Source organism: Podarcis liolepis (genome assembly GCF_965112155.1).
Source record: "Podarcis liolepis genome assembly, chromosome: 16".
Lineage (NCBI taxonomy): Eukaryota > Metazoa > Chordata > Lepidosauria > Squamata > Lacertidae > Podarcis > Podarcis liolepis.
Genome location: NC_139567.1, coordinates 11,373,850 through 11,394,413, shown reverse-complemented (window position 1 = coordinate 11,394,413; position 20,564 = coordinate 11,373,850). Strand labels below are relative to the sequence as shown.

Here is a 20,564-nt window from a genome sequence, read left to right as displayed (position 1 = left end):
TTTCTCAGGAGGGTAGTGGGAGATGGGTGATTGACTCAATGGGTATGGTAAAGCTGTTGACGACGGTTAATGACTGCAATTAGTCCTACGGGGAAAAGCAAGGGGTAGTATGCAGATGGTCAAAAATAGCTTTAGCATATGTAACGAGACAAGAATCCAATTCAGACCAGGTCTCTCCATAGTTTTCAGTTTAGTAATAAGTTGTAATTCAGCAATTTCTTCAAATCTATAGATAGAAAAACCCCACTCCACCCTCCCGCTATATATAAGGGTCTGGTGACTTCTGTTTCAGTGTATCTGAAGAAGTGTGCAAGCACACGAAAGCTTATACCCAGAACAAACTTAGTTGATCTCTTAGGTGCTACTGGACAATTTTCTATTTAATTCAACTGTGAAGGAAGAGTGAGTGATGCCACGATGAACAACCAATTCCTTGCAACTGCAGAACAGGTGTTGTGTGGCAACTGTGAACAAAATACCTTTCTGTTGCCATCAGGGCACCGAATTTACTAATAAAGGGTGGCGATTTGTCTAAAACCTTTCCAGGATCTTCAAAACCAAGCAGCAGATGACAAATTCTGAAAAGATCCATACAAATCAGCAATCTCTGGAACAATCCATACTATGGTGAAAGCAGAAAACAGTGAAAAAAAGTTAAACAGGTCACAGTCAAAGGTAACAGAACACAGAGAAGTTGCTATCCAAAAGCTCTGGGGAAATAAAATAGTTTTTACTTGCTTCCTAAATGCCATTTTATATCCCAAGTGGATATTTCTGGGGAGGGTAGGTATCCTGTGCTGCACCTGATGAGAAATATTTCTCTGACACGCAGCCAAGCGACATTTTGCTTTCTTCTGTTTATGTCAGTATTCAGAATGCAGGCAACAACATTCATGGTGGTAAAACAAATGGTATTGCTCAATATTACCCTTGAAGAGATGTATACATTGGAGCCTATTCAGCTGAAAACTAAATTTTACTGCAAGATTCTGCAGGGAAAAGGGGTTCTCTCCATGCAAGGAAATTGGTTTTTCCTCTATTTTTCACAATGCACCAATAAGAGAACCCAAAGGAATGTAGAATTCTATCCGTTGCATTAACTTATAGATTTCTGTCCCCAGAAACATCCATCCAACCCCCGTTCTCTTTCATTTGATATTGGCTTCCTCTGCAGCTTCATTTCCCTGCCTGTGTAATGTATAACCAAGTAGATAAGAAATAATAGTAGTCTGGCTTTTAGCTTCCTCTTTCCACATAAATATTTTTTGGTTTGGTTTGGTTTTTTGCTTGGTTTTCTTGAGCTCCATCTCCACTATACATCTTAAGCACTATTATAACCCTTTAAGCAGCCATGGCTTCTCCCCAAAGTATCCTAGAGCTGTAATAATAAATAATAAATAATAACAATAACAATAACAATAACAATAACAATAACAATAACAATAACAATAACAATAACAATAACAATAACAATAACAATAACAATAACAATAACAATAATAATAATAATAATAATAATAATAATAATAATAATAATTTATTTATACCCCACCCATCTGGCTGGGTTTCCCCTGCCACTCAAAATATTAAAATACAATAATTCATCAAATATTAGAAGCTTCCCTAAACAGGGCTGCCTTCAGATGTCTTCTAAAAGTCCGATAGTTGTTTATTTCCATGACATCTGGTGGGAGGGCGTACCACAGGGTGGGTGTCACTACCGAGAAGGCCCTCTGCCTGGTTCCCTGTAGCCTCACTTCTCTCAGTGAGGGAACCGCCAGAAGGCCCTTGGCGCTGGACCTCAGTGCCCGGGCTGGACGATGGGGGTGGAGACGCTCCTTCAGGTATACTGGACTGAGGCTGTTTAGGGCTTTAAAGGTCATCGCCAACACTTTGAATTCTGCTCGGAAACGTACTGGAAGCCAAGGTAGGTCTTTCAGGACTGGTGTTATGTGGTCTCGGCAGCCACTCCCAGTCACCAGTAATTAGTTAAAGATGCTTGGGGTTGTTAAGAGGACCCTCACAGAGTTCCCTGGGACTGATTATTAAACCACTCTGGGAATTGTAGCTCTGTGAAGGGAATACGGGTCCCCTAACAACTCTCAGAACCTTGAACAAACTACAGCTCCCAATATTCTTTTGGGAGCAAGCCATGACTGTTTAAAAATGATATCACCGTGCTTTGAAGGTATAATGCAGGTGTCACATTCCTCTTCTTTGTCAGGATCGCATCCCTCCCCACTTACAAAGCATAAGAAGATTGGGGGGAGCACCAAATTGCTGGAGGGGAGTTCTGCTCCTTGCTTTCCAAAAACGACTTGAGTTACAAGTTATTCTTCTAGAGTTCTAAAGAGCAAGATATTTGAAAAGTTCACTTAGTGATGATAAAGCCTTTCTAGATTTCCCAGAGACCAGCATACAATATTCTAGTATCAGAGACAGTATGCTACTGAATGCCAGTTGCAACTGATCACAAGTGGGAGAGAACTGTTGCCCCTGCCCTGGTTTTAGGGTTGCGGGGGCGAATTATGGTTTTTTTATTATTAATGAGAAACTACCAAATTCGCTCTTCTCGAACCAATGCACAAAGTGAAACATGAACTATCCTTCGAAATTTGCATTCCTCCACATTTTGCAATGCAGTTCTCAAACCAAGCAGTGTGTAAAGGTAAAGGGACCCCTGACCATTAGGTCCAGTCATGACCGATTCTGGGGTTGCGGCACTCATCTCCCTTTATTGGCCGAGGGAGCCGGCATACAGCTTCCGGGTCATGTGGCCAGCATGACTAAGCTGCTTCTGGCGAACCAGAGCAGCGCACAGAAACGCCGTTTACCTTCCCGCCGGAACGATACCTATTTATCTACTTGCACTTTGATGTGCTTTCAAACTGCTAGGTTGGCAGGAGCAGGGACCGAGCAACAGGAGCTCACCCCGTTGTGGGGATTCGAACTGCCGATCTTCTGATCGGCAAGCCCTAGGCTCTGTGATTTAACCCACAGTGCCACCCGCATCCCAACATGTAGTGTGTACCAACATGCATATACAGTGGTACCTCGGTTTAAGAACAGCCCTGTTTACGAACTATTCAGTATAAGAACTCCACAAAACCGGAAGTAGTGTTCCAGTTAGCGAACTTTACCTTGGTCTACGAATGGAAGCCAAACAGTGGAAGGGCACCAGTGGTGGGAGGCCTCATTAGGGAAAGCGCGCCTCTGTTTAAGAATGGCTTTGGTTTAAGAACAGACTTCCGGAATGGATTAAGTTTGTAAACCTAGGTACCACTGTACATACAAAAATGCCTAAGATTATGGAGAATTGCTTGCAGGAATGAGTACAGATGTTGAAAGCATACAATGGTGTGTTCAACAGGAGGAACGCATGCTAAAATGCTGACAAATTTTAGTGAGGAACTTTGTGTTGCTTTTTAACTGCATTTTGCTGTGGAAATGTGAAGAACTGAATTTAAGATCGAAAAGTGAGAAACTGGAAGAAACTGAAATTAAAACATTTCTCCATCTCTACCTCCTTTTGGACTTCCCAGAGACATCTGCTTAGCTAGTTATGGGACACAATGTACTGAACTAGATAGACTTTTACTCTGATCTGGCAGGGCTCTTTTTATTTCTTTATATTTTAATCATTAAAAAATAGGTATATATCATGTAAAATATATCAATGCAGAGCAGAAAATACCATAAAACAATACAAATGTTCTTAATGTTGTTGTTGTTGTTTTTAATTCTACAAAAGATCCTGGACAGTAGATGTTTCTTCAATATATCCTTTTATTTGCATGCCTGAAGTGGTTCCAAAAACATCAGATGAACGATAATAAATATAACAGTTCAAAAAGCATAATAGGAACAATTACAAGTAGCCATATCAGTAGGTAAATAAATGAAAACTATTGATCAATCCATGAAACAAATAAAACTGACCTAATCCAACTGCTTAAAATAAATCAGGAGACAAAGCCTTTCACAGAAATAAAAATGCAATATTGATCGATTTAATAAATATCTGTACCGCCCTCTGACAATAAAACTCTTCCTAAGGCGGTTCACATAAAATTCAACCATCAATATGTCAGCCTTTGCAATTTTCCTGTGCGGAAGGTTTGAACAAGAGGCAGGTAGAACTCAAGGTGAGAAAATTAGTACCTAGGAAAAAAAGAAAGTTCAAAAATCATAGTTTAAAAGGCTCAAGTAAAGGAACTCAGAAGGTTCAAGGTGTTACAAAGCTGTTAGCTAATCCCCCTCATCACCACATGGTTTTATTGACCCTTGCCTAAAAAGACTGAGGAGACGTTCAAGGGCATCTCCTATAGACAGGGCATGTTCATAAACCCGCCCCGCAAATTATATTTAAAAAAGACTAAAGAGGCCAAATATCTTACAATATAGGGCGAGGAATTCCTCCATGTAAGACCATCGGAATTTAAACTGGAAAATACAGAGTTATTCTGGTTATTTGATGTGACTAACTCTGGGATTGTACACTTTCAGTAGCGGGCAGAACCTGTGACCCTCCCAACGTTGTTGGACTCCAACTCCCATCAGCCTCAACCAGCATGGTCAGGGATGATGGGAACTGTGATCCCACAATAACTTGAATGCCACCGGTTTTCTGCATCTGCTTTGACTGTTCAATTGGCATCGGCATTTAATGCCTTCATTTCATATTAAAAGCTGACCTCTAGTGATACAACAAGTGGGGGGTGTTTTTCGGCACGAGGGCCACATTCCCTTCTGAGCAGCATCCTGGGGGCCACATGGCAGTGGTGGGCAGTGTGGTGGTCCTGTGGGTTACCCAAGAAGCGAGGTCCAAGTCCGGTCCGTGGTCAAAGCTGCAACGTGGAGGCAGTCCGTAGTAGCTGAAGCTGGGTGCAGGACAGGGAGTCGGGTGAAGTCAGGAACAGGCTTGCAAGCAGGGAGCCAGGGCGGGTCAGGAGCTCAGGCAGGAAAGCAGGACAGGGTTCAGGCAGGAACTAGCAACCAACAATGTTGCTCCCGCAACTTGGGACTGGGGCTGGCCAGCTTTTATCTGCCCCGAGGCATAGGGCAGCCCTGATCCTCTGGTGACTCGCCTCTCCTGACCTGGAGGCGAGCACTCCTCCTGCGGGAACTTAGTTCCCTCTGCCTCTCTGCCCTGAGCCTTTGCAGCTCAGGAGAGGCTGGAGGGTTACCGGACCCAGAGGCAACCTCAGCTTCCTCTGATGGGGCTGAGAGTGGAGCACCTGCAGGCAATGGGTCCTCCATCACCTCAAGAGCCAGAGCAGACTCAGCTGGTGCCTGCACCTGAGGATCCAGCACAGGTGAGGACCCTTCAGGCTCAAGCCCCAGCCCTGGCTCAGCTGGTTCTGGAGGCCATGAATCCTGTGCAGGCTGGGATCCCTCAGGTTCAGCATCCGAGTCCGAATCCCAGGCCATCACAGGCAGGGACAGAGAGAAATGTAAGACTGCTGAGGGGTGTGGCTTAGGGAGAGAGGGTGTGGCCAAAGAGGGTGTGTGGCCTGGGGTGAGTCCCAAGGGCCAGCCAGAGAGACCTGGGGACCAAGTTTGGCCCTCAAGTGTGAAGTCCTCCCCACCTTATGTAATAAAATAAGTTAGAGGGTCAACTGGTGAAGGCTGAATCCCAGACAGAAAGGCAGCACAAGCTTCTTTTCCTGTTCCGCATTAGAGAAGCACCTGAAACTGGAAAGAAAACACATCTTTAGCAAAAGCTAGCAGGGAGCCTGTGTACAAGCATTTGCATACAAGGCCAAACCGATCTGCGCTCCCCAGAGGAAACCTGTGGTTCTCCACAATTAAGCTGAACGTAGTAGCTAGAAGCTGCTCTGCTCCCTTGAGCAACTTTCCTCCCACTTCTTCTCCTGGCTTCGAGGAGAGTAAGCAACTGTGGGGATTTCAGAGATGCTGGGTTAAGGGAAACAGGAAAGGGGGAAAAACAGGAAAGAATCTTGAGGCAGTCTAAAGAGTAACAAATTAATTATGGCATAAGCTTTCCGCAGATGCATGAAGTGAAATCCTGAACTGACAGGTTTACCTAGGTGTAAATGAGAGAGGTGAGCGTAGTGTTTGGGATTAAATGGTAATGAAATGCAAAAAGTTTGTGACAATCCAATTATAGGAGTTATATGCAAAATAAGCACAGTGACCCTTCACAACAGCAGTAATTGGTGATGACATAATCGTCTTAGCATTGCTAAGTGAATCAACAGCTTTAATAGGACAAGAAACCATGGTCTCCATTCATCCCCCAAACAGGTATAACTGAACTTCTTGTTCAGTTGCAATACAGCAGCTTGATCACAATTTGGTAAATTCTAATTTGGTGGCTGGTTGTTTCTTTAAGCTATTAGATTTATATCTGGGTGTCAGGAACCAGCATCAAAGCCCCAGTAAGAAACCTACTGTCAGTCCTTGCAGCTGTTTACCTCCTTGCTATCATTCTAAAACATTGGTATAAGCACATAGTAGCAAACTCCCATAGTCCCCTGGGCTTTTGTGTCCCTTCACACTATTACTCAGGGTATTGGTGTGGCTGATAAAGGGAAGCAGAGGAAAATGTTTTGCTGGGTGAGGCTGATGGGAAGTGTAGTCCAATACATCTGAAGGAGACCAAGTTGGTGAATAATAATAATAATAATAATAATAATAATAATAATTTATTGTTATTTATACCCCACCCATCTGGCTGAGTTTCCCCAGCCATTCTGGGCAGCTTCCAATCAAGTATTAAAAACAATACAGCATTAAATATTAAATATTTCCCTAAACAGGGCTGCCTTCAGGTGTCTTTTAAAGAGAAGATAGCTGCTTATTTCCTTCACATCTGAAGGGTGGGCGCCACTACCGAGAAGGCCCTCTGTCTGGTTCCCTGTAAAGGTGAAGGTTGTTTGGGGTTTTAATGACCAAATCAACACTTTGAATTGAGCCTGAAAACAAACTGGAAGCTGGTGGAGATCTTCCAACACTGGTCGAATATGTTCATGGCCCTTGGTCTTTTAACAAGCTGGTTTCTTGTGTTCTGCACCTGTTGAAGTTTCTGGGTGTTTTTCAAACTCGGGGTTCTTTGGAGCCAACCCTTGATAGCCCAAATCCTAAACATTCCTACTTGGAAGTAACTACCACAATGTTCAGTGGGACTTTCTTCCTTCTTAGTCGGCTGAGAGTTGCGGCATATGAATAGCCATTATCTTCACTTAGAGCTATGTGGGCTTATGGCCAAGAATTCATTAGTGCTGTATTAACTAGAGATGAATTAAACTCTAAAGAATTTGTGCCTTAAAAAAGAAAAGAAAGAAAGAAAAATGCTCAACGGATAAAATTAGACCTTGGAATGAAACTCTGTTTTGGATAAGAACAGTTCAACCTCTTTTTATTTTTTATTTTTATAATGTCAGGATTTAGAACTGCTCTTTGAGTAATTCCCAGAGAGGTAGCTATGATAATCTGTTGCAGGGAAGGGTGGGTGGGAAGAGTCTTGTGGCATCTTAAAAGACGAAGGACGGTATCCAATGTCCATGTTCCATTGGCCCTATGATTTATGATTGTGCCAAGGAAATATTTGCCACATGCCCTCCCCACATCTGCTCTGGAGACTTGGTGGAAAACCCAGAGTGTAACTGGGAGAAACTGGGAGGGATGAGAGAACTAACAGAATGACTGACTTAAAACTTCTTTGCATACAATCCTAATAAATTTACTATGGCATAAGCTTACATGGAGCCAGAGTCCACTTCAGTAGATGCACTAAACTTCATGCGTATGATGAAGAGGACTCTAGTTCATGGAACCTTGTGCCACAATAAATGTCCTCATTTTTTAGGTCCGGGATGTAGCTGCAAAGATGCTGGTGGGTGCCTGCCCTTGGGATTATGTTACACCGACCCTGCAAAAGTTGTGCTTGCTTCTGAGTACAGTTCAAAGTTTTGGGGATTACCTTTAAAGCCCTAGATGTCTTAAGTCCAGAATACCATAGGGATCACTTCCTTTCATAGCACCCTGTCCACTTCTTAAGATGAGAAGCAGAAACCCTTCTCCATGTCCAGCCAAAGATGGAACCATGGCTGGGTGGGATTAGAGACAGGGCCTTTTTGGTGGCTGCATCCAGCTAATGGAGCAGCTTGCTCCATGATGTGTGGCTGGCTCCATCCTCCCTCCAGCAATCTTCTATTTTATGAAGCAGACAATGCTGGGGGGGGGGTTGACTTGCTCATATGATATTGTAATTTTTAGATGATTGTTGTAAGCTTCCTTGAGTGGTACCACCCTAAATAAGAATATAGGATGCCACAACACTTTACTGGTTTTGCTCAGAATAATTGTAATTTTTTCTTCTTCTTCTGAAGGCCAACCCCCCACCTCCCCTGCTTGCATGTTCCCACAAACTTGTATGTTCCTACAAACTTTGGATCCTGTAAATTAGAGATTGCTCTGCAGATGTTGTGGGACTCCTAGTTCCCATCTGCCTCAACCAGCATGGCTCTAAGCGGAGGAGAATGCAACATTCACACATGATACAGTCATTGATTTAAGCAAACATTTGCTCCACTGCTAGGGAGATGGTGTGGATCTGTTGTTTTGCCTACCCTGAGTGTCTTGAGGCTTCACAATTAGTCCTGGTTTATTTTTCTCAGGGGGGAGGGCCTGTCGTTAATTTCGTTGTTTGAGGATACACCTCTCAGATGCTCACAGAGCAATTATCATGATGCAGAGATTAACTCATTGGTGCTCTGAGGAAGGCTCAGTGCCATTTAATGGAATGTTAATTGGTCTAATGGGTTTAATGTCAACAAGATCTAATGAATGCTTCTCTAATGAGCCCATTGTTTTTCAAGCCTGTTTTCAAAATGTACTTTATTAATAATAATCAAAACCATTCCGTCATCTAAGGCATAAAACAACACCAAAGCTATGAAAACTTCAGTATTCCGTGGGAGGAGGGGAGGTCAAAAATAGCAGCCCAAAAATAGAAGATCCAACTCCCATTTTTAAAATAAGAAACACAATTCGCAAGTCATGTGAGGATCAGGCATGTCAGGAGAAGTTGCACTATAAGGAATTTAAGAGGAGCCCTGCTAGCTCACTCCAGTGATGCCTAGTGCCATTTGGGATTGGTAGGCTGGCAGGTGGGCAGGTCAGCAGAAGGTGGAGTCAGAGCCAATGGCAAGCAGGGTGTCCTGGGACAGAAGTCGGCTTCACCTGCTGAGCAGCAGCCTGAAAGAGCAGAAGGCGAAGTGACTCCACCTGCTGTTTATCAGTCTTCTTGCTCCTGATGAGAACCAGCTGGCTCCAGCTTTCTTAAGCAGGGTTTCCAGTCTCCTTCGGTTGCTGCCAGCCATGGTGGAGCTTAGTGGAGGGAAAAGCCAGCGAGCCAAGACTCAGGGGGGTACTTGCTAGGAGGCAGAGTCCATATACAAGGTCCAGTCCAGTCCTAAGGTCAGGAATATCTCAATTCGCGTAGTCAGATGATCTGGGGGGTCAAGATGCTTGGCAGGGGGTTGGAACTCGATGGCCCTTGTGGTCTCTTCCAACTCTATGATTCTATGATAGCCGAGGGTCCAAGGTCATGAGAAGCAAGAAGCAGCAAGGTCTGATGAGGAAGTACGAACGTGCCAACCTCTAGACCAGTGTTTCTCAACCTGTGGGTCCCCAGCATGACCAGTGGTCAGGGATGATGGGAGTTGTAGTCTGAGGACTCATAGGTTGAGAACCGCTGTTCTAGACTCAGTGTAATTAAGAAGGCAGGCCTGCGGGGGGTGGCTGAGGGCAGGCTGAGGTTGGTGGTACAGTGCCCCATTTTCCCATATGGGCCAACCTCTACTAGATCACACCATAGGTCCATCTCATCCAGCATCCTATTCCTTGTAGTTAGCCAACTAGATGCCCTCTGGGAAGCAAGGAATGAATGCCAGCCCTCTCTTGCTGCTTCCCTCCACAAGTGGTGTTCAGAGTCATACTGCCTTTAACAAGGAGGGTTTATTTAGCCATCAAGTTTCCTGAGCCCTGAAGTCCACATCTGCCAGGGCTTGATCCTGCATTAGTTCTTTCTCCATCTATACATTAGTGCAGCTTGCTTCCCATTATCAGAACAGAAACAGGTAAGCAGAATGCCACCCATGAATCGTGGTGCCACAGGGTAGCCAAATGTCCTGTGTTTGAAGGAGTCTTCTGCTTGGAAGACTGCCTAGTCCAAATCCAGATTAAAGATCAAATGCCCTAAGAAAGAAGCCAGGATGTAATAGCACCTGGACAAGGAGACTGAACAGGCACCGAGGTCAGCTCGTCAACATCCGCCAACATCCACACAAATGCTGTCTCCACTCAGAACCTTTGCATTCAATGTGAAGGTGGATTGTGGATGTGTCTAGAATCCATCCCATGATCTGGAACCCTCTGTTACCAGGGTTCCTCATTCCTCACTTAGAATCCCCCTTCAAAGCTTAGTGCCAAATGCAGAAGGTCTGAAGTAGAGCTTATGTGCATGAGGACATTATGGGGCTGGGTCTCCACTTGAAGCCCACATGTGTTTGCCCTGAATGTATGAACATGCTCAGGTTCTGGATTCATGACTGAGACTGTGTGGAAATAAGGAACCTTTCACCACTTTTAACAAAAGAGGGCATAGAGCTACGCCAGCTAAAATTAAACTTTGAGTCAGCAAGAGTAGATAATTTAACACGGAATCTTGAGGGAATAATCTGAAGAGTTTTGGTACCCTAGATATTAATTAGAACAGACCTTGGAAGCCAGTGAGAATTCTTCTTTGTTGATGAAAGACAATAAAGACCTGATATTTTATTCTGCCATCATTCTGCTGAAAAAGGATCAGAATGAGTAATTTGTGGGTCTCATCCAAATATTTTGGGATGTTTTTCACTTGCTTACATGGTACACACTCAGGGAGTCACAGCTGAACAAGCAAACTGATTTTGCTGAATAGCCTTGTGTTTGAGGTAGAACCACAGAATTGTAGAGTTGGGTAGGGACCCCAAGGATCATCTAGTCCAGCACCCAGAGATGCAGGAATCTCTTCACATGGTCTCCCATCCAATTTGAAACCATACCAGACACTGCTTAGCTTTACAAATGTGCTAGCAGTTTTATTGCTGCACCACTAGAGATCTGGCTCATGTGGTGTGAAAACTTAACCTGTAATCAAGACATCAAGTGTGGATTTATCTTTGGGAATGTTGAATTTGTTCTGATCCAGATGAGATGAAAAAATATTTGGTTTCTGTGTGAAAGAAGAGGAGTTTGGACTTGATACCCCGCCTTTCACTCCCCTTAAGGAGTCTCAAAGCAGCTAACAATCTCCTTTCCCTTCCTCCCCCAAAACAAACACTTTGTAAGGTGAGAGAGGCTAAGAGACTTCAGAGAAGTGTGACTGGCCCAAGGTGACCCAGCAGCTGCATGTGGAGGAGCGGAGACGCGAACCCGGTTCACTAGATTCCGAGTCCACTGCTCTTAACTACTACACCACGCTGGCTAAATGAGAAACTAGCCTACCCCTACCCCTGACATGAAAAGGGACATGGGTGGCACTGTGGTCTAAACCACTGAGCCTAGGACTTGCCGATCGGAAGGTCGGTGGTTCGAATCCCCACGACTGGGTAAACTCCCGTTGCTCAGTCCCTGCTCCTGCCAACCTAGCAATTCGAAAGCACGTCAAAGTGCAAGTAGATAAATAGGTACCGCTCTGGCGGAAAGGTAAACACTGTTTCCATGCACTGCTCTGGTTTGCCAGAAGTGGCTTAGTCATGCTGGCCACATGACCCGGAAGCTATACACCAGCTCCCTCGGCCAATAAAGCAAGATGAGCGTTCGTGACTGGACTTAACAGTCAGGGGTCCCTTTACCTTTACCTTTGCCCTTGACATGAGTGTTCACTGTCAGGCCTTCCAACTAATGCATGGAGGTATGAGGAAGATGTTCTCCAGGGCATGGCAACATCAGAGGCATTGCTGGACATGTTCTATGGGCACCATTCTATGAAGGCTCCTCTTTGCGGGCATCCTCTCCCCATGCCATTCTGGCCATTTCAGACCCATCAGTGCAGCTCCATCTCATTGTGTGTGTGTGGTTATGATGGAATGGTTGGCAGAGAATCGCTGAATAAATGTGTGCCTGCAGAAGAAATATTTTAAATTAGATTAAATTTGGGCTGTTACCTGTAGGCATGTCCTCATGCAGAGAGCATTTGCTGTTTGAGTTTTGCATACCTTTCAAGGGTCAGCTGCTCCTAAGAGCCACAAGCAGATGTTGACATTGTGCTTTCTTCTTCCTCTGATGTTTCATGATGGGTTAATTTGGTGTGGCTGAGAGTGGGGCACTCAGGACAGGTCTTTTGGGCAGATTTACAGGGTTCCTACTCAGCAGAGAGAGCAGGAGGGCACTCAGACACAATTTATCATATTCACCATACATGTTACTACACAAAGAGAGCCCCTTCAGACTCTTCAGTCATTACCTCACGGCACCACTGGTTGTCGGTTGTCTTCCTGAGCTTTTTGCATGTGTGTCATGCTTCGTTCTGTCCTCTTCCTCCTGCGGTTCCTTAACCCAAGTTGAACTTTCTCCCACCAACAGGTTCTAGATGTGAATCAACCCCAGGATGCAACATGTCTCCCCAGCGCCAGCTCTGACAATGATGGCCACACAGACTGTGCCCCCTCCCCCTTATCAAGAAACCCAACAGGTGAGTGTGCTGTTAAACTCTTCCCCTCACCTCCTGCTGCCCCTTTAAAACATTCCAACAGCAACTTTTCAGCTTTTCAGCGGAGGAAAAGAGCAGAAAAAGTGGGGTGTGTCTCTCTCTGTGTGTGTACTGCATGCATGCATTTATTTACATGTATATTTGTATCCTGCCATTCTGCTCTAAGCATAAGGCCTCCAAGATGCTGTCTTAATAAAATTCGTCACAGAAAAGATGTACACACACACACACACACACACACACACACACACACAAATGCACATTTCTGAATTCTTATTCCAGGTAAGGAAGAGGCATTATAGCACATTCCAGAATGGCAAAAGCACTCAAGGGGTGTGTGGCCTAGTGAGAGATGGTATGGCCGATGGGAAAGGGGTGTGGCCTGGGAATCATAGAATCACAGAGTTGGAAGGGAGCACGAGCGTCATCTAGTCCAACTTCCTGTAATGCAGGAATGCTTTGCCCAACATGGGGCCCAAACCCGCAACCCTGAGATTAAGAGTCTCATGCTTTACTGATTGAGCTATTCCACTCATAGCATCCCCAGGACCTGATAGAGAGACCTTGAGGACTGGATGTAGGCTGTGGGACTCCTGTCTTGGGGTTGGCAGTGAGGCAGGAATAATTGCCTTCACTCTGATTGGATTTGGAAGTGGGCATTGCATGGCATCACTTGGAAGCCGTTCAGTGTGAGAGCAGGGCTTCCTGTAAGGGTTCCATGAGCCGGGAGGAAACCCAACGCCTACCACCAGCCACAGTGCCTGAATAGACATTGCTTCTGGCTTCCCCCAGTTTTGCCAAAATGGCCGCCTCCCAATTTTGCCACTTGCAAAGGGTTGGCAACTTTGTAGGAGGTTGGGATGGAATCAGACACTCGGCACTAGCATAAAATCTCTTTGTAACTCTATTACTGCCAAATGCCAAGTGAAACTGTACTAGGGAAAGAAGGAGGAGGTTATCATCTTGTGATTTGGAGCGAAGTGTGTGTCAAGTATCATCGCTCAGCGTCGAAGGAGTTCTGCTTTGCTTTTCTGGCTAGGTCTGCTCTTGTGAATGCCAATTGCCAAGTTCATCCAATAAAGGCAAAGTCCCTCCCCACCAGCAGCGCGAAATGGAGTGCTTAAGCACTCTTTAAACAACACTCCACTTTTTCAGGAGTGTTATGCTTATTCAGGAATTTCAGCAGGAGGAAATTCTCTTAATTTCAGAATGGTGCTTACCTATAAGGGTCCATGTTCTGAATAGAATAGTCCACCATCTTTTGTGTTTCTGTTCATAGCAGAGGGTGGTGAACAGATAAAAGGAAAACATGACCCACACATTTATTATCTACTTACACAAGTGGATTAATAGATAGGAGTTTTAGAAACCTTTCAATTACTTGAGAAACCAAATCTCATTCACCTTTGCAAGGGCTTGTTCATCTCTGTCACTTCTAAGTGTGCATTAAAACTAATAATAACGTAGTTATATATTACATACGAGACTGCAAAAGGCAATAGTTCTTTCTGATATTTTTGCACTCAAGAATATGCTGATGCCAAAGCTGGAGAATAAAAGATATAGAATGCTTGTAAATTATATAGAAAAGTTAAGTGCAACTTTAATCCAAAATAAGAATATTAAGATATAGGCAAAATTATTGAAATACAAAAACAAACTGACTTGATCAGGTGGGTCAGTGCCTGATCAACAACCTAATAGGACCTAATAGGACCAATAGATGACAATGAGATTTGTTGAAAGCTAAACATGTTTCAGCCCAACTGCTCTTCTTGTTAAAATGGTAAAATGGGGAGGGGGGAATTATATGTAAGCTGGTCAGGGAGAATTCACCCAGTGGGTTAGTCTGCCTAGATGATGTGGTGAGTTAGCCAGCTTAGGGGATAAATTTTCAGATTGTTAATATTCTAATGCAGTGCTTGAGTTTTCTATATTTTTTTAGAGGTTTTCTATATATTTTATCTTACCTGAACTTTGTTTTTGATTTCAGTAAGTGAAGTGATATTCATAACCCCCATAAGACCATTGAAAATATTAGATTCTATCTCTCTGACATTAACCCGGAAGTAACTGCAAGGGCCACTGAGTTTTTGTCAATAGTATCTCTTAGAGTGGTGAATGGCAGGAAGAAACCTCAATGAACATCGCCATCATTGCATTTTTATATGGCTCTTGCTTTGTATATATAGTGGTACCTCGGGTTAAGTACTTAATTCGTTCCGGAGGTCCATTCTTAACCTGAAACTGTTCTTAACCTGAGGTACCACTTTAGCTAATGGGGCCTCCCGCTGCCACCGCGCCGCCGGAGCACAATTTCTGTTCTCACCCTGAAGCAAAGTTCTTAACTTGAAGCACTATTTCTGGGTTAGCAGAGTCTGTAACCTGAAGCATATGTAACCTGAAGCATATGTAACCCGAGGTACCACTGTATTTTAAAAACTTGTATATATTTTTAAAATGTATATATCAATGTCTTATGATGGCTATATTTGTAATGCCTAATAAAAATTTGGCGAAAGAAGGAAGACCATTAAGCAGCAGTGTAGCAGAGGAAGGATGCAATGGGATCACAGCTCCAGGTCTTCCTTTTTTCTTCAGAACAGTAGCAATAGCATTATTTGCTAGAGCACCTGAGCTCATGGTGGTATACACAGGTGTGGGCATTTCACTTCTCCCTCCTAATAATAGCCTTGCAGTGTGGGCTATGCTCAGATAATGCCTGGCCACAGATTACCCACTAAACATCAGAGATGTGAACCCAGGTCTCACCCAGCCAAAGTCTGGCATGCTGACAGCTGCATCACCCTTTGCTTTGCTAACCTACTGGATCCTACTAAAATGGCTATTTGTTGTTTGTTGTGTGTGTCTGTGTGTGTGTGTGTGTGAGAGAGAGAGAGAGAGAGAGAGAGAGAGAGAGAGAGAGAGAGAGAGAGAGAGAGAGAGGGTGCAATGCCAGATTTACGTATAAGCTAAACAAGCTATAGCTTAGGGCCCCACTCTCTTGGGGTGCCCCCCAAAATATACTTCTTCTTAATTGTTTTTCACTATTAATATAGTTCTTGTTAATTGTATTTCAGTTCAACCATTACTTTGATAAAATACATATTTTGTTATGTGCAAATGGCTTTAGATAACTATTAGGTCCATAACTTACCATATAGCATATATTCAACACAAAACCAGCAACAATTTGTTGTTGACAAAGGACAGCTGAACTTATAAAGGGCCCCATTACCTTCAGTAGCTGAAGCCCTCATCAAAGCTAAATCTGGCCCTGAGCAGGCACCATATATAAATTTATATACAAAGTAGATGAACAGCTGCCTGAAAGTTTTGGGCTCTTCTTGGGGCAGCAGTAGACCTTGGGGTCTCAAATTTCAGGGGTGCCTTGTGTAACACCAAAATTCAGCACCCCCACCTCTTGCACTCCTTTCTAAGTCATAGTTGTGCCATACCCCACTGTGCCCCCAAGGCTCCATGCCCAGTGCAAGCAAACCAATTGTGCTCCCCTAAATCCGCCTCTGCCGGGGCGGGGGTGACTGTGAATTCCTCCTGAGTGTTTGCCTATAGGGGCTTTCATGAGAAGATCCTGCACATCAAAATGGGTTAAGGTAAAGGGTAAAGGGACCCCTGACCATTAGGTCCAGTCGTGACTGACTCTGGGGTTACGGCACTCATCTCGCTTTATTGGCCGAGGGAGCCGGTGTACAGCTTCCGGGTCATGTGGCCAGCATGACTAAGCCGCTTCTGGTGAACCAGAGCAGTGCATGGAAACACCATTTACCTTCCCGCCAGAGCGGTACCTATTTATCTACTTGCACTTTGACGTGCTTTCGAACGGCTAGGTTGGCAGGAGCAGGGACTGAGCAATGGGAGCTCACCCCGTCGCGGGGATTCGAACCGCTGACCTTCTGATCGGCAAGTCCTAGGCTCTGTGGTTTAACTCACAGCACCACCATGAAGTAAAATTGAGTCTACCCACTTCTTTTGATAAGGGGAACCCAGTTGGGACACAAGGGGTCACTGAGCATGTGCTTCAACATGCCTCTCTCCTCTCTATTCCATGCAGAATATGGCTTTGCCACCCCGCGCCATCGCTGCTGCCCAGAACACACACATTCTCTCTCTCTCTCCCCAACCCCCCCCCCTTTTTGATCCAGGTCTGTCCTTTGGAATTTTCCCATCCCTAAATTTTTGCAATATAATACTCTGCCCGAAACACAAATAAAAATGAGTTAGAAATAAATGTGATAGGATGCACAAAGCCCAAGCTAGCTGCCCTCCCCAAGGAAAACTAGGGTATTTAAATAGTATTTTTGTGATCAGGTGCATATTTTAATACACTTTTTGTACGTTCTTTAAATTACTGATTTATGTGGAAATAGAACAAAACAAATTTATGAATGAATACATGTGAAACTGACATGACTTGAAATAGACTGATCTTTGCATCCCTAGCTAATGGCACATTTGCAACTTTCATTGATCAGATATCACATTTGCAGGCAGTGTTTACCTCTGGGGGTTTTTGTAGAGTGGCGATTGATTAGATTTGATCAATTCAATTGATTAGAAACCTTCCATCTCTACAATTCTATGATTAAAAGGCCACTAAACGGAATCCCTAATTAATTGGGCTACATACATACATATAGATAGAGATAGAGAGATAGAGAGATGATAGATTAGATGATGGATAGATAGATGATAGATAGATAGATAGATAGATAGATAGATAGATAGATAGATAGATGATAGATGTGTGTGTATGTATATGTATGTATGTATATATATACACACAACCTAATAATTGTTTTAAATATAATAATGTAAGAATGCAGATAGAAGGCACTGCCATAGAAGAGGCAATATACCATTACACTCACACAGGGAGCCTTTTCAGATATATGCACTCAGCATCAAAGAACAATGAAAACATGCTTTTATTCTCCAAAATTATTGCCCTGAAATAGTTTAATTGATTGATTAAAAACTCCACATTTAGTCAATAAACAGATGATAGCACCCTCACTTTTATTACAGATAAGGGACCTGGTGGGTTTTATTTTTTAAAAAATATGTTACAGACCCCCTAGAATAAATCAATTCTGCTTTGCTACAGTTGTAGATTGTGAAGTCCTGGGGGTGGGGACCTAAATGTAGTACATACTCATTTAGGTTGTTGACAATATCGTTGTCATCATTTTTGCAGGGCTCAGAAAGCCTTAGCGCAGTCTTCATAAGCTCATGCAACCTGTTTTGTTTTGATTTGATTCTTATAAATATTTACATAATGCCCTTCTCCTCGTGGTCACAGGGAGTGTACAGAAAATAACATGAGTGCCCAAGTATTAAGAACTCTACCAAATTAAAATTGTAGGCAGATGAAACATCAGATAAGGGACGCGGGTGGCGCTGTGGGTTAAACCACAGAGCCTAGGACTTGCTGATCAGAAGGTCGGTGGTTCGAATCCCCGCGACTGGGTGAGCTCCTGTTGCTTGGTCCCTGCTCCTGCCCACCTAGCAGTTCGAAAGCACATGAAAGTACAAGTAGATAAATAGGTACCACTCCAGCAGGAAGGTAAATGGTGTTTCCGTGTGCTGCTCTGGTTCACCAGAAGCAGCTTAGTCATGCTGGCCACATGACCCGGAAGCTGTACGCCGGCTCCCTGGGGCAATAAAGCGAGATGAGCACCGCAACCCCAGAGTCGTCCACGACTGGACCTAATGGTCAGGGGTCCCTTTACCTTTACCTTTAAAACATCAACATCATAAAACAGTACAACAGGGAGAAACTCATAAAATTTATTCAGACTTTGCAGAAGCAGTTGGGGTTCCCTAAAGTTGGGGTTCCCGATTGGAACAGGACTCTTTCCAAAGCGGACCCCACTTCTCGCACTCAAAAAAAATAATAATCTGCTGCAAATTTTTAGTACTAGAGAATTCAACATCTTCCCTATTTTTTGATCCATATAAACTGGCACTGAAAGACTGTTAAGGCAGTTTTCACACATGAGGCTTAAATTGGCTTTTGCCTTTCCCACATCCACAGTGTGAATGCAAAACATGTAGCATGAGGGTAAGAGAGTGAAGCAGCTATTTTAGCCCGGCAATATAAACGACTCCTTCGAGGAAGCTTCCCTTTATGGAGCCTTCTGTCTAGCATTTCCACATTCTCTCCAAAAACTAGGCCCTGCTCCCATCTTACTGTTTGTTTTGTAAAATTTATATGCTGCTTGATTGTAAGGGGAAAAAACAGCAACCTCAAAGCGGTTTAGGGAAAAAAGGTAAAGCAATCAAATTATCAAATTGACTACCTTGAAAGTAATCAAATAATCAAATTGACTACCTTGAAAGTTTCAGAAAATTAAAAGCAGCAATGAAGTAAAAACACATTAAAACCTCACATCAACTTTCTGAACATCTAGGTAGGCTTGTCTAGACAAAAATGTTTTTAGCAAGCATCAAAAACAGTACAGTCATACCTTCGTTCTTGAATGCCTTGATACTCATACGTTTTGGCTCCTGAACACCGCAAACCTGGAAGTAAGTGTTCCGTTTTGCAAACGTTTTTCAGAACCCGAAAGTCCAATGAGGCTTCTGATTGGCTGCAGGAAGCTCCTGCAGCCAATCGGAAGCCACACCTTGGTTTTTGAACAGTTTCAGGAGTCAAACGGACTCCTGGAACGGATTAAGTTTGAGAACCAAGGTACGCCTGTACAGCAAAGATTATTGCTTCATATTAATATTAGGGGGTTGCCACATTAAGAGATCAAGTTCTTACAATGGGTAGAATGGATATTATGTGGCAGTTCCACCAATGGAAACGGTTGAATGGGAATATGTGGGTAAGGCAATAAACTGGTCCCAGTTTGTTCAGGACTTCATATGCTAACAGTAATACCTGGAATTTGGCCCAGTAGCAAATTAGCAACTAGTGCAGAATTATGATCAAAGGGGGGGGGGGTTATAAGCCGACAGGCCTCACTCCTGTCAGCAATCAAGCTGTAGCATTCTGCACTAACTGCAAAATTCAGATCAAGCACAAGGTAAGTCCCAAATATAGGGTGCATTGCAGCAACCCAATCTTTCATGGGTGTCCATGTGTTATGGTTTGTCGCTGCTCACAAGTGGCTGAGGTGGAAAGGAGAGGGGAGTTGAGAATGAGCTGGAGGCAACTGAAGCCAAAATATGAGGCACATATGCAAGAGCCCCGAGAAAGACTAGCAATCGAAGCAAAAGTAAGATGGGTCAGTAAACGAAATGAGGTTACAGTGGTGCCTCGCAAGATGAAAAGAATCTGTTCTGTGATTCTTTTCGTCTAGCGGTTTTTTCGTCTTGTGAAGCAAGCCCATTGATGGATTAGCGGATTAGCGCTATTAGCGCTATTAGCGCTATTAGCGGCTTTTAGCGGCTTATCGGCTTATCGGATCAGCTGATAAGCAGCTTAGCGGCTTAGAAAAGGGGGGGGGGAGGAAAAAACCCGCAGGAACTCGCAAGACATTGTCGTCTTGCGAAGCAAGTCCATAGGAGATTCGTTTTGCGAAGCACCTCCAAAACGGAAAACTCTTTCGTCTAGCAAGTTTTCCGTCTTGCGAGGCATTCGTCTTGCGGGGCACCACTGTATTTGAAAGCTCGACTCTGGAGAGAAATTGAGCTGTGGAGAATTCTGTAAACATCCCCGCTAGAGGATGGTGACTTATCAGTTTATGGCCCACCTTTATACAAAGATACACAAGGCAGCTTACACAAAATCGACACAGAGGAGTTCAGTGGTATCTCTAAACCTTGCTAAGCATTTAGAAGAACCAGATCTCTATAGACCTAGGACCCTCATACC

The 20,564-nt window shown here is 43.8% G+C and overlaps 1 protein-coding gene across 7 annotated transcripts in view; it reads left to right on the top strand.

Annotated features, from left to right (window-relative positions):
* The window catches only part of PKNOX2 (PBX/knotted 1 homeobox 2), a 416,847-nt gene that overhangs the window by 264,484 nt on the left and 131,799 nt on the right, over positions 1-20,564 (top strand). For 6 of the 7 annotated variants that reach the window (XM_083480587.1, XM_083480583.1, XM_083480589.1 and 3 more), the window contains one exon: positions 12,595-12,703. In XM_083480587.1, coding sequence (XP_083336713.1) covers positions 12,620-12,703 — 84 coding nt within the window. In that variant the 5' untranslated portion in view covers positions 12,595-12,619. Of the gene's footprint in view, positions 1-540; positions 676-12,594; positions 12,704-20,564 lie in introns of those variants that run through there. The other variant, XM_083480586.1, reaches the window with a different exon arrangement.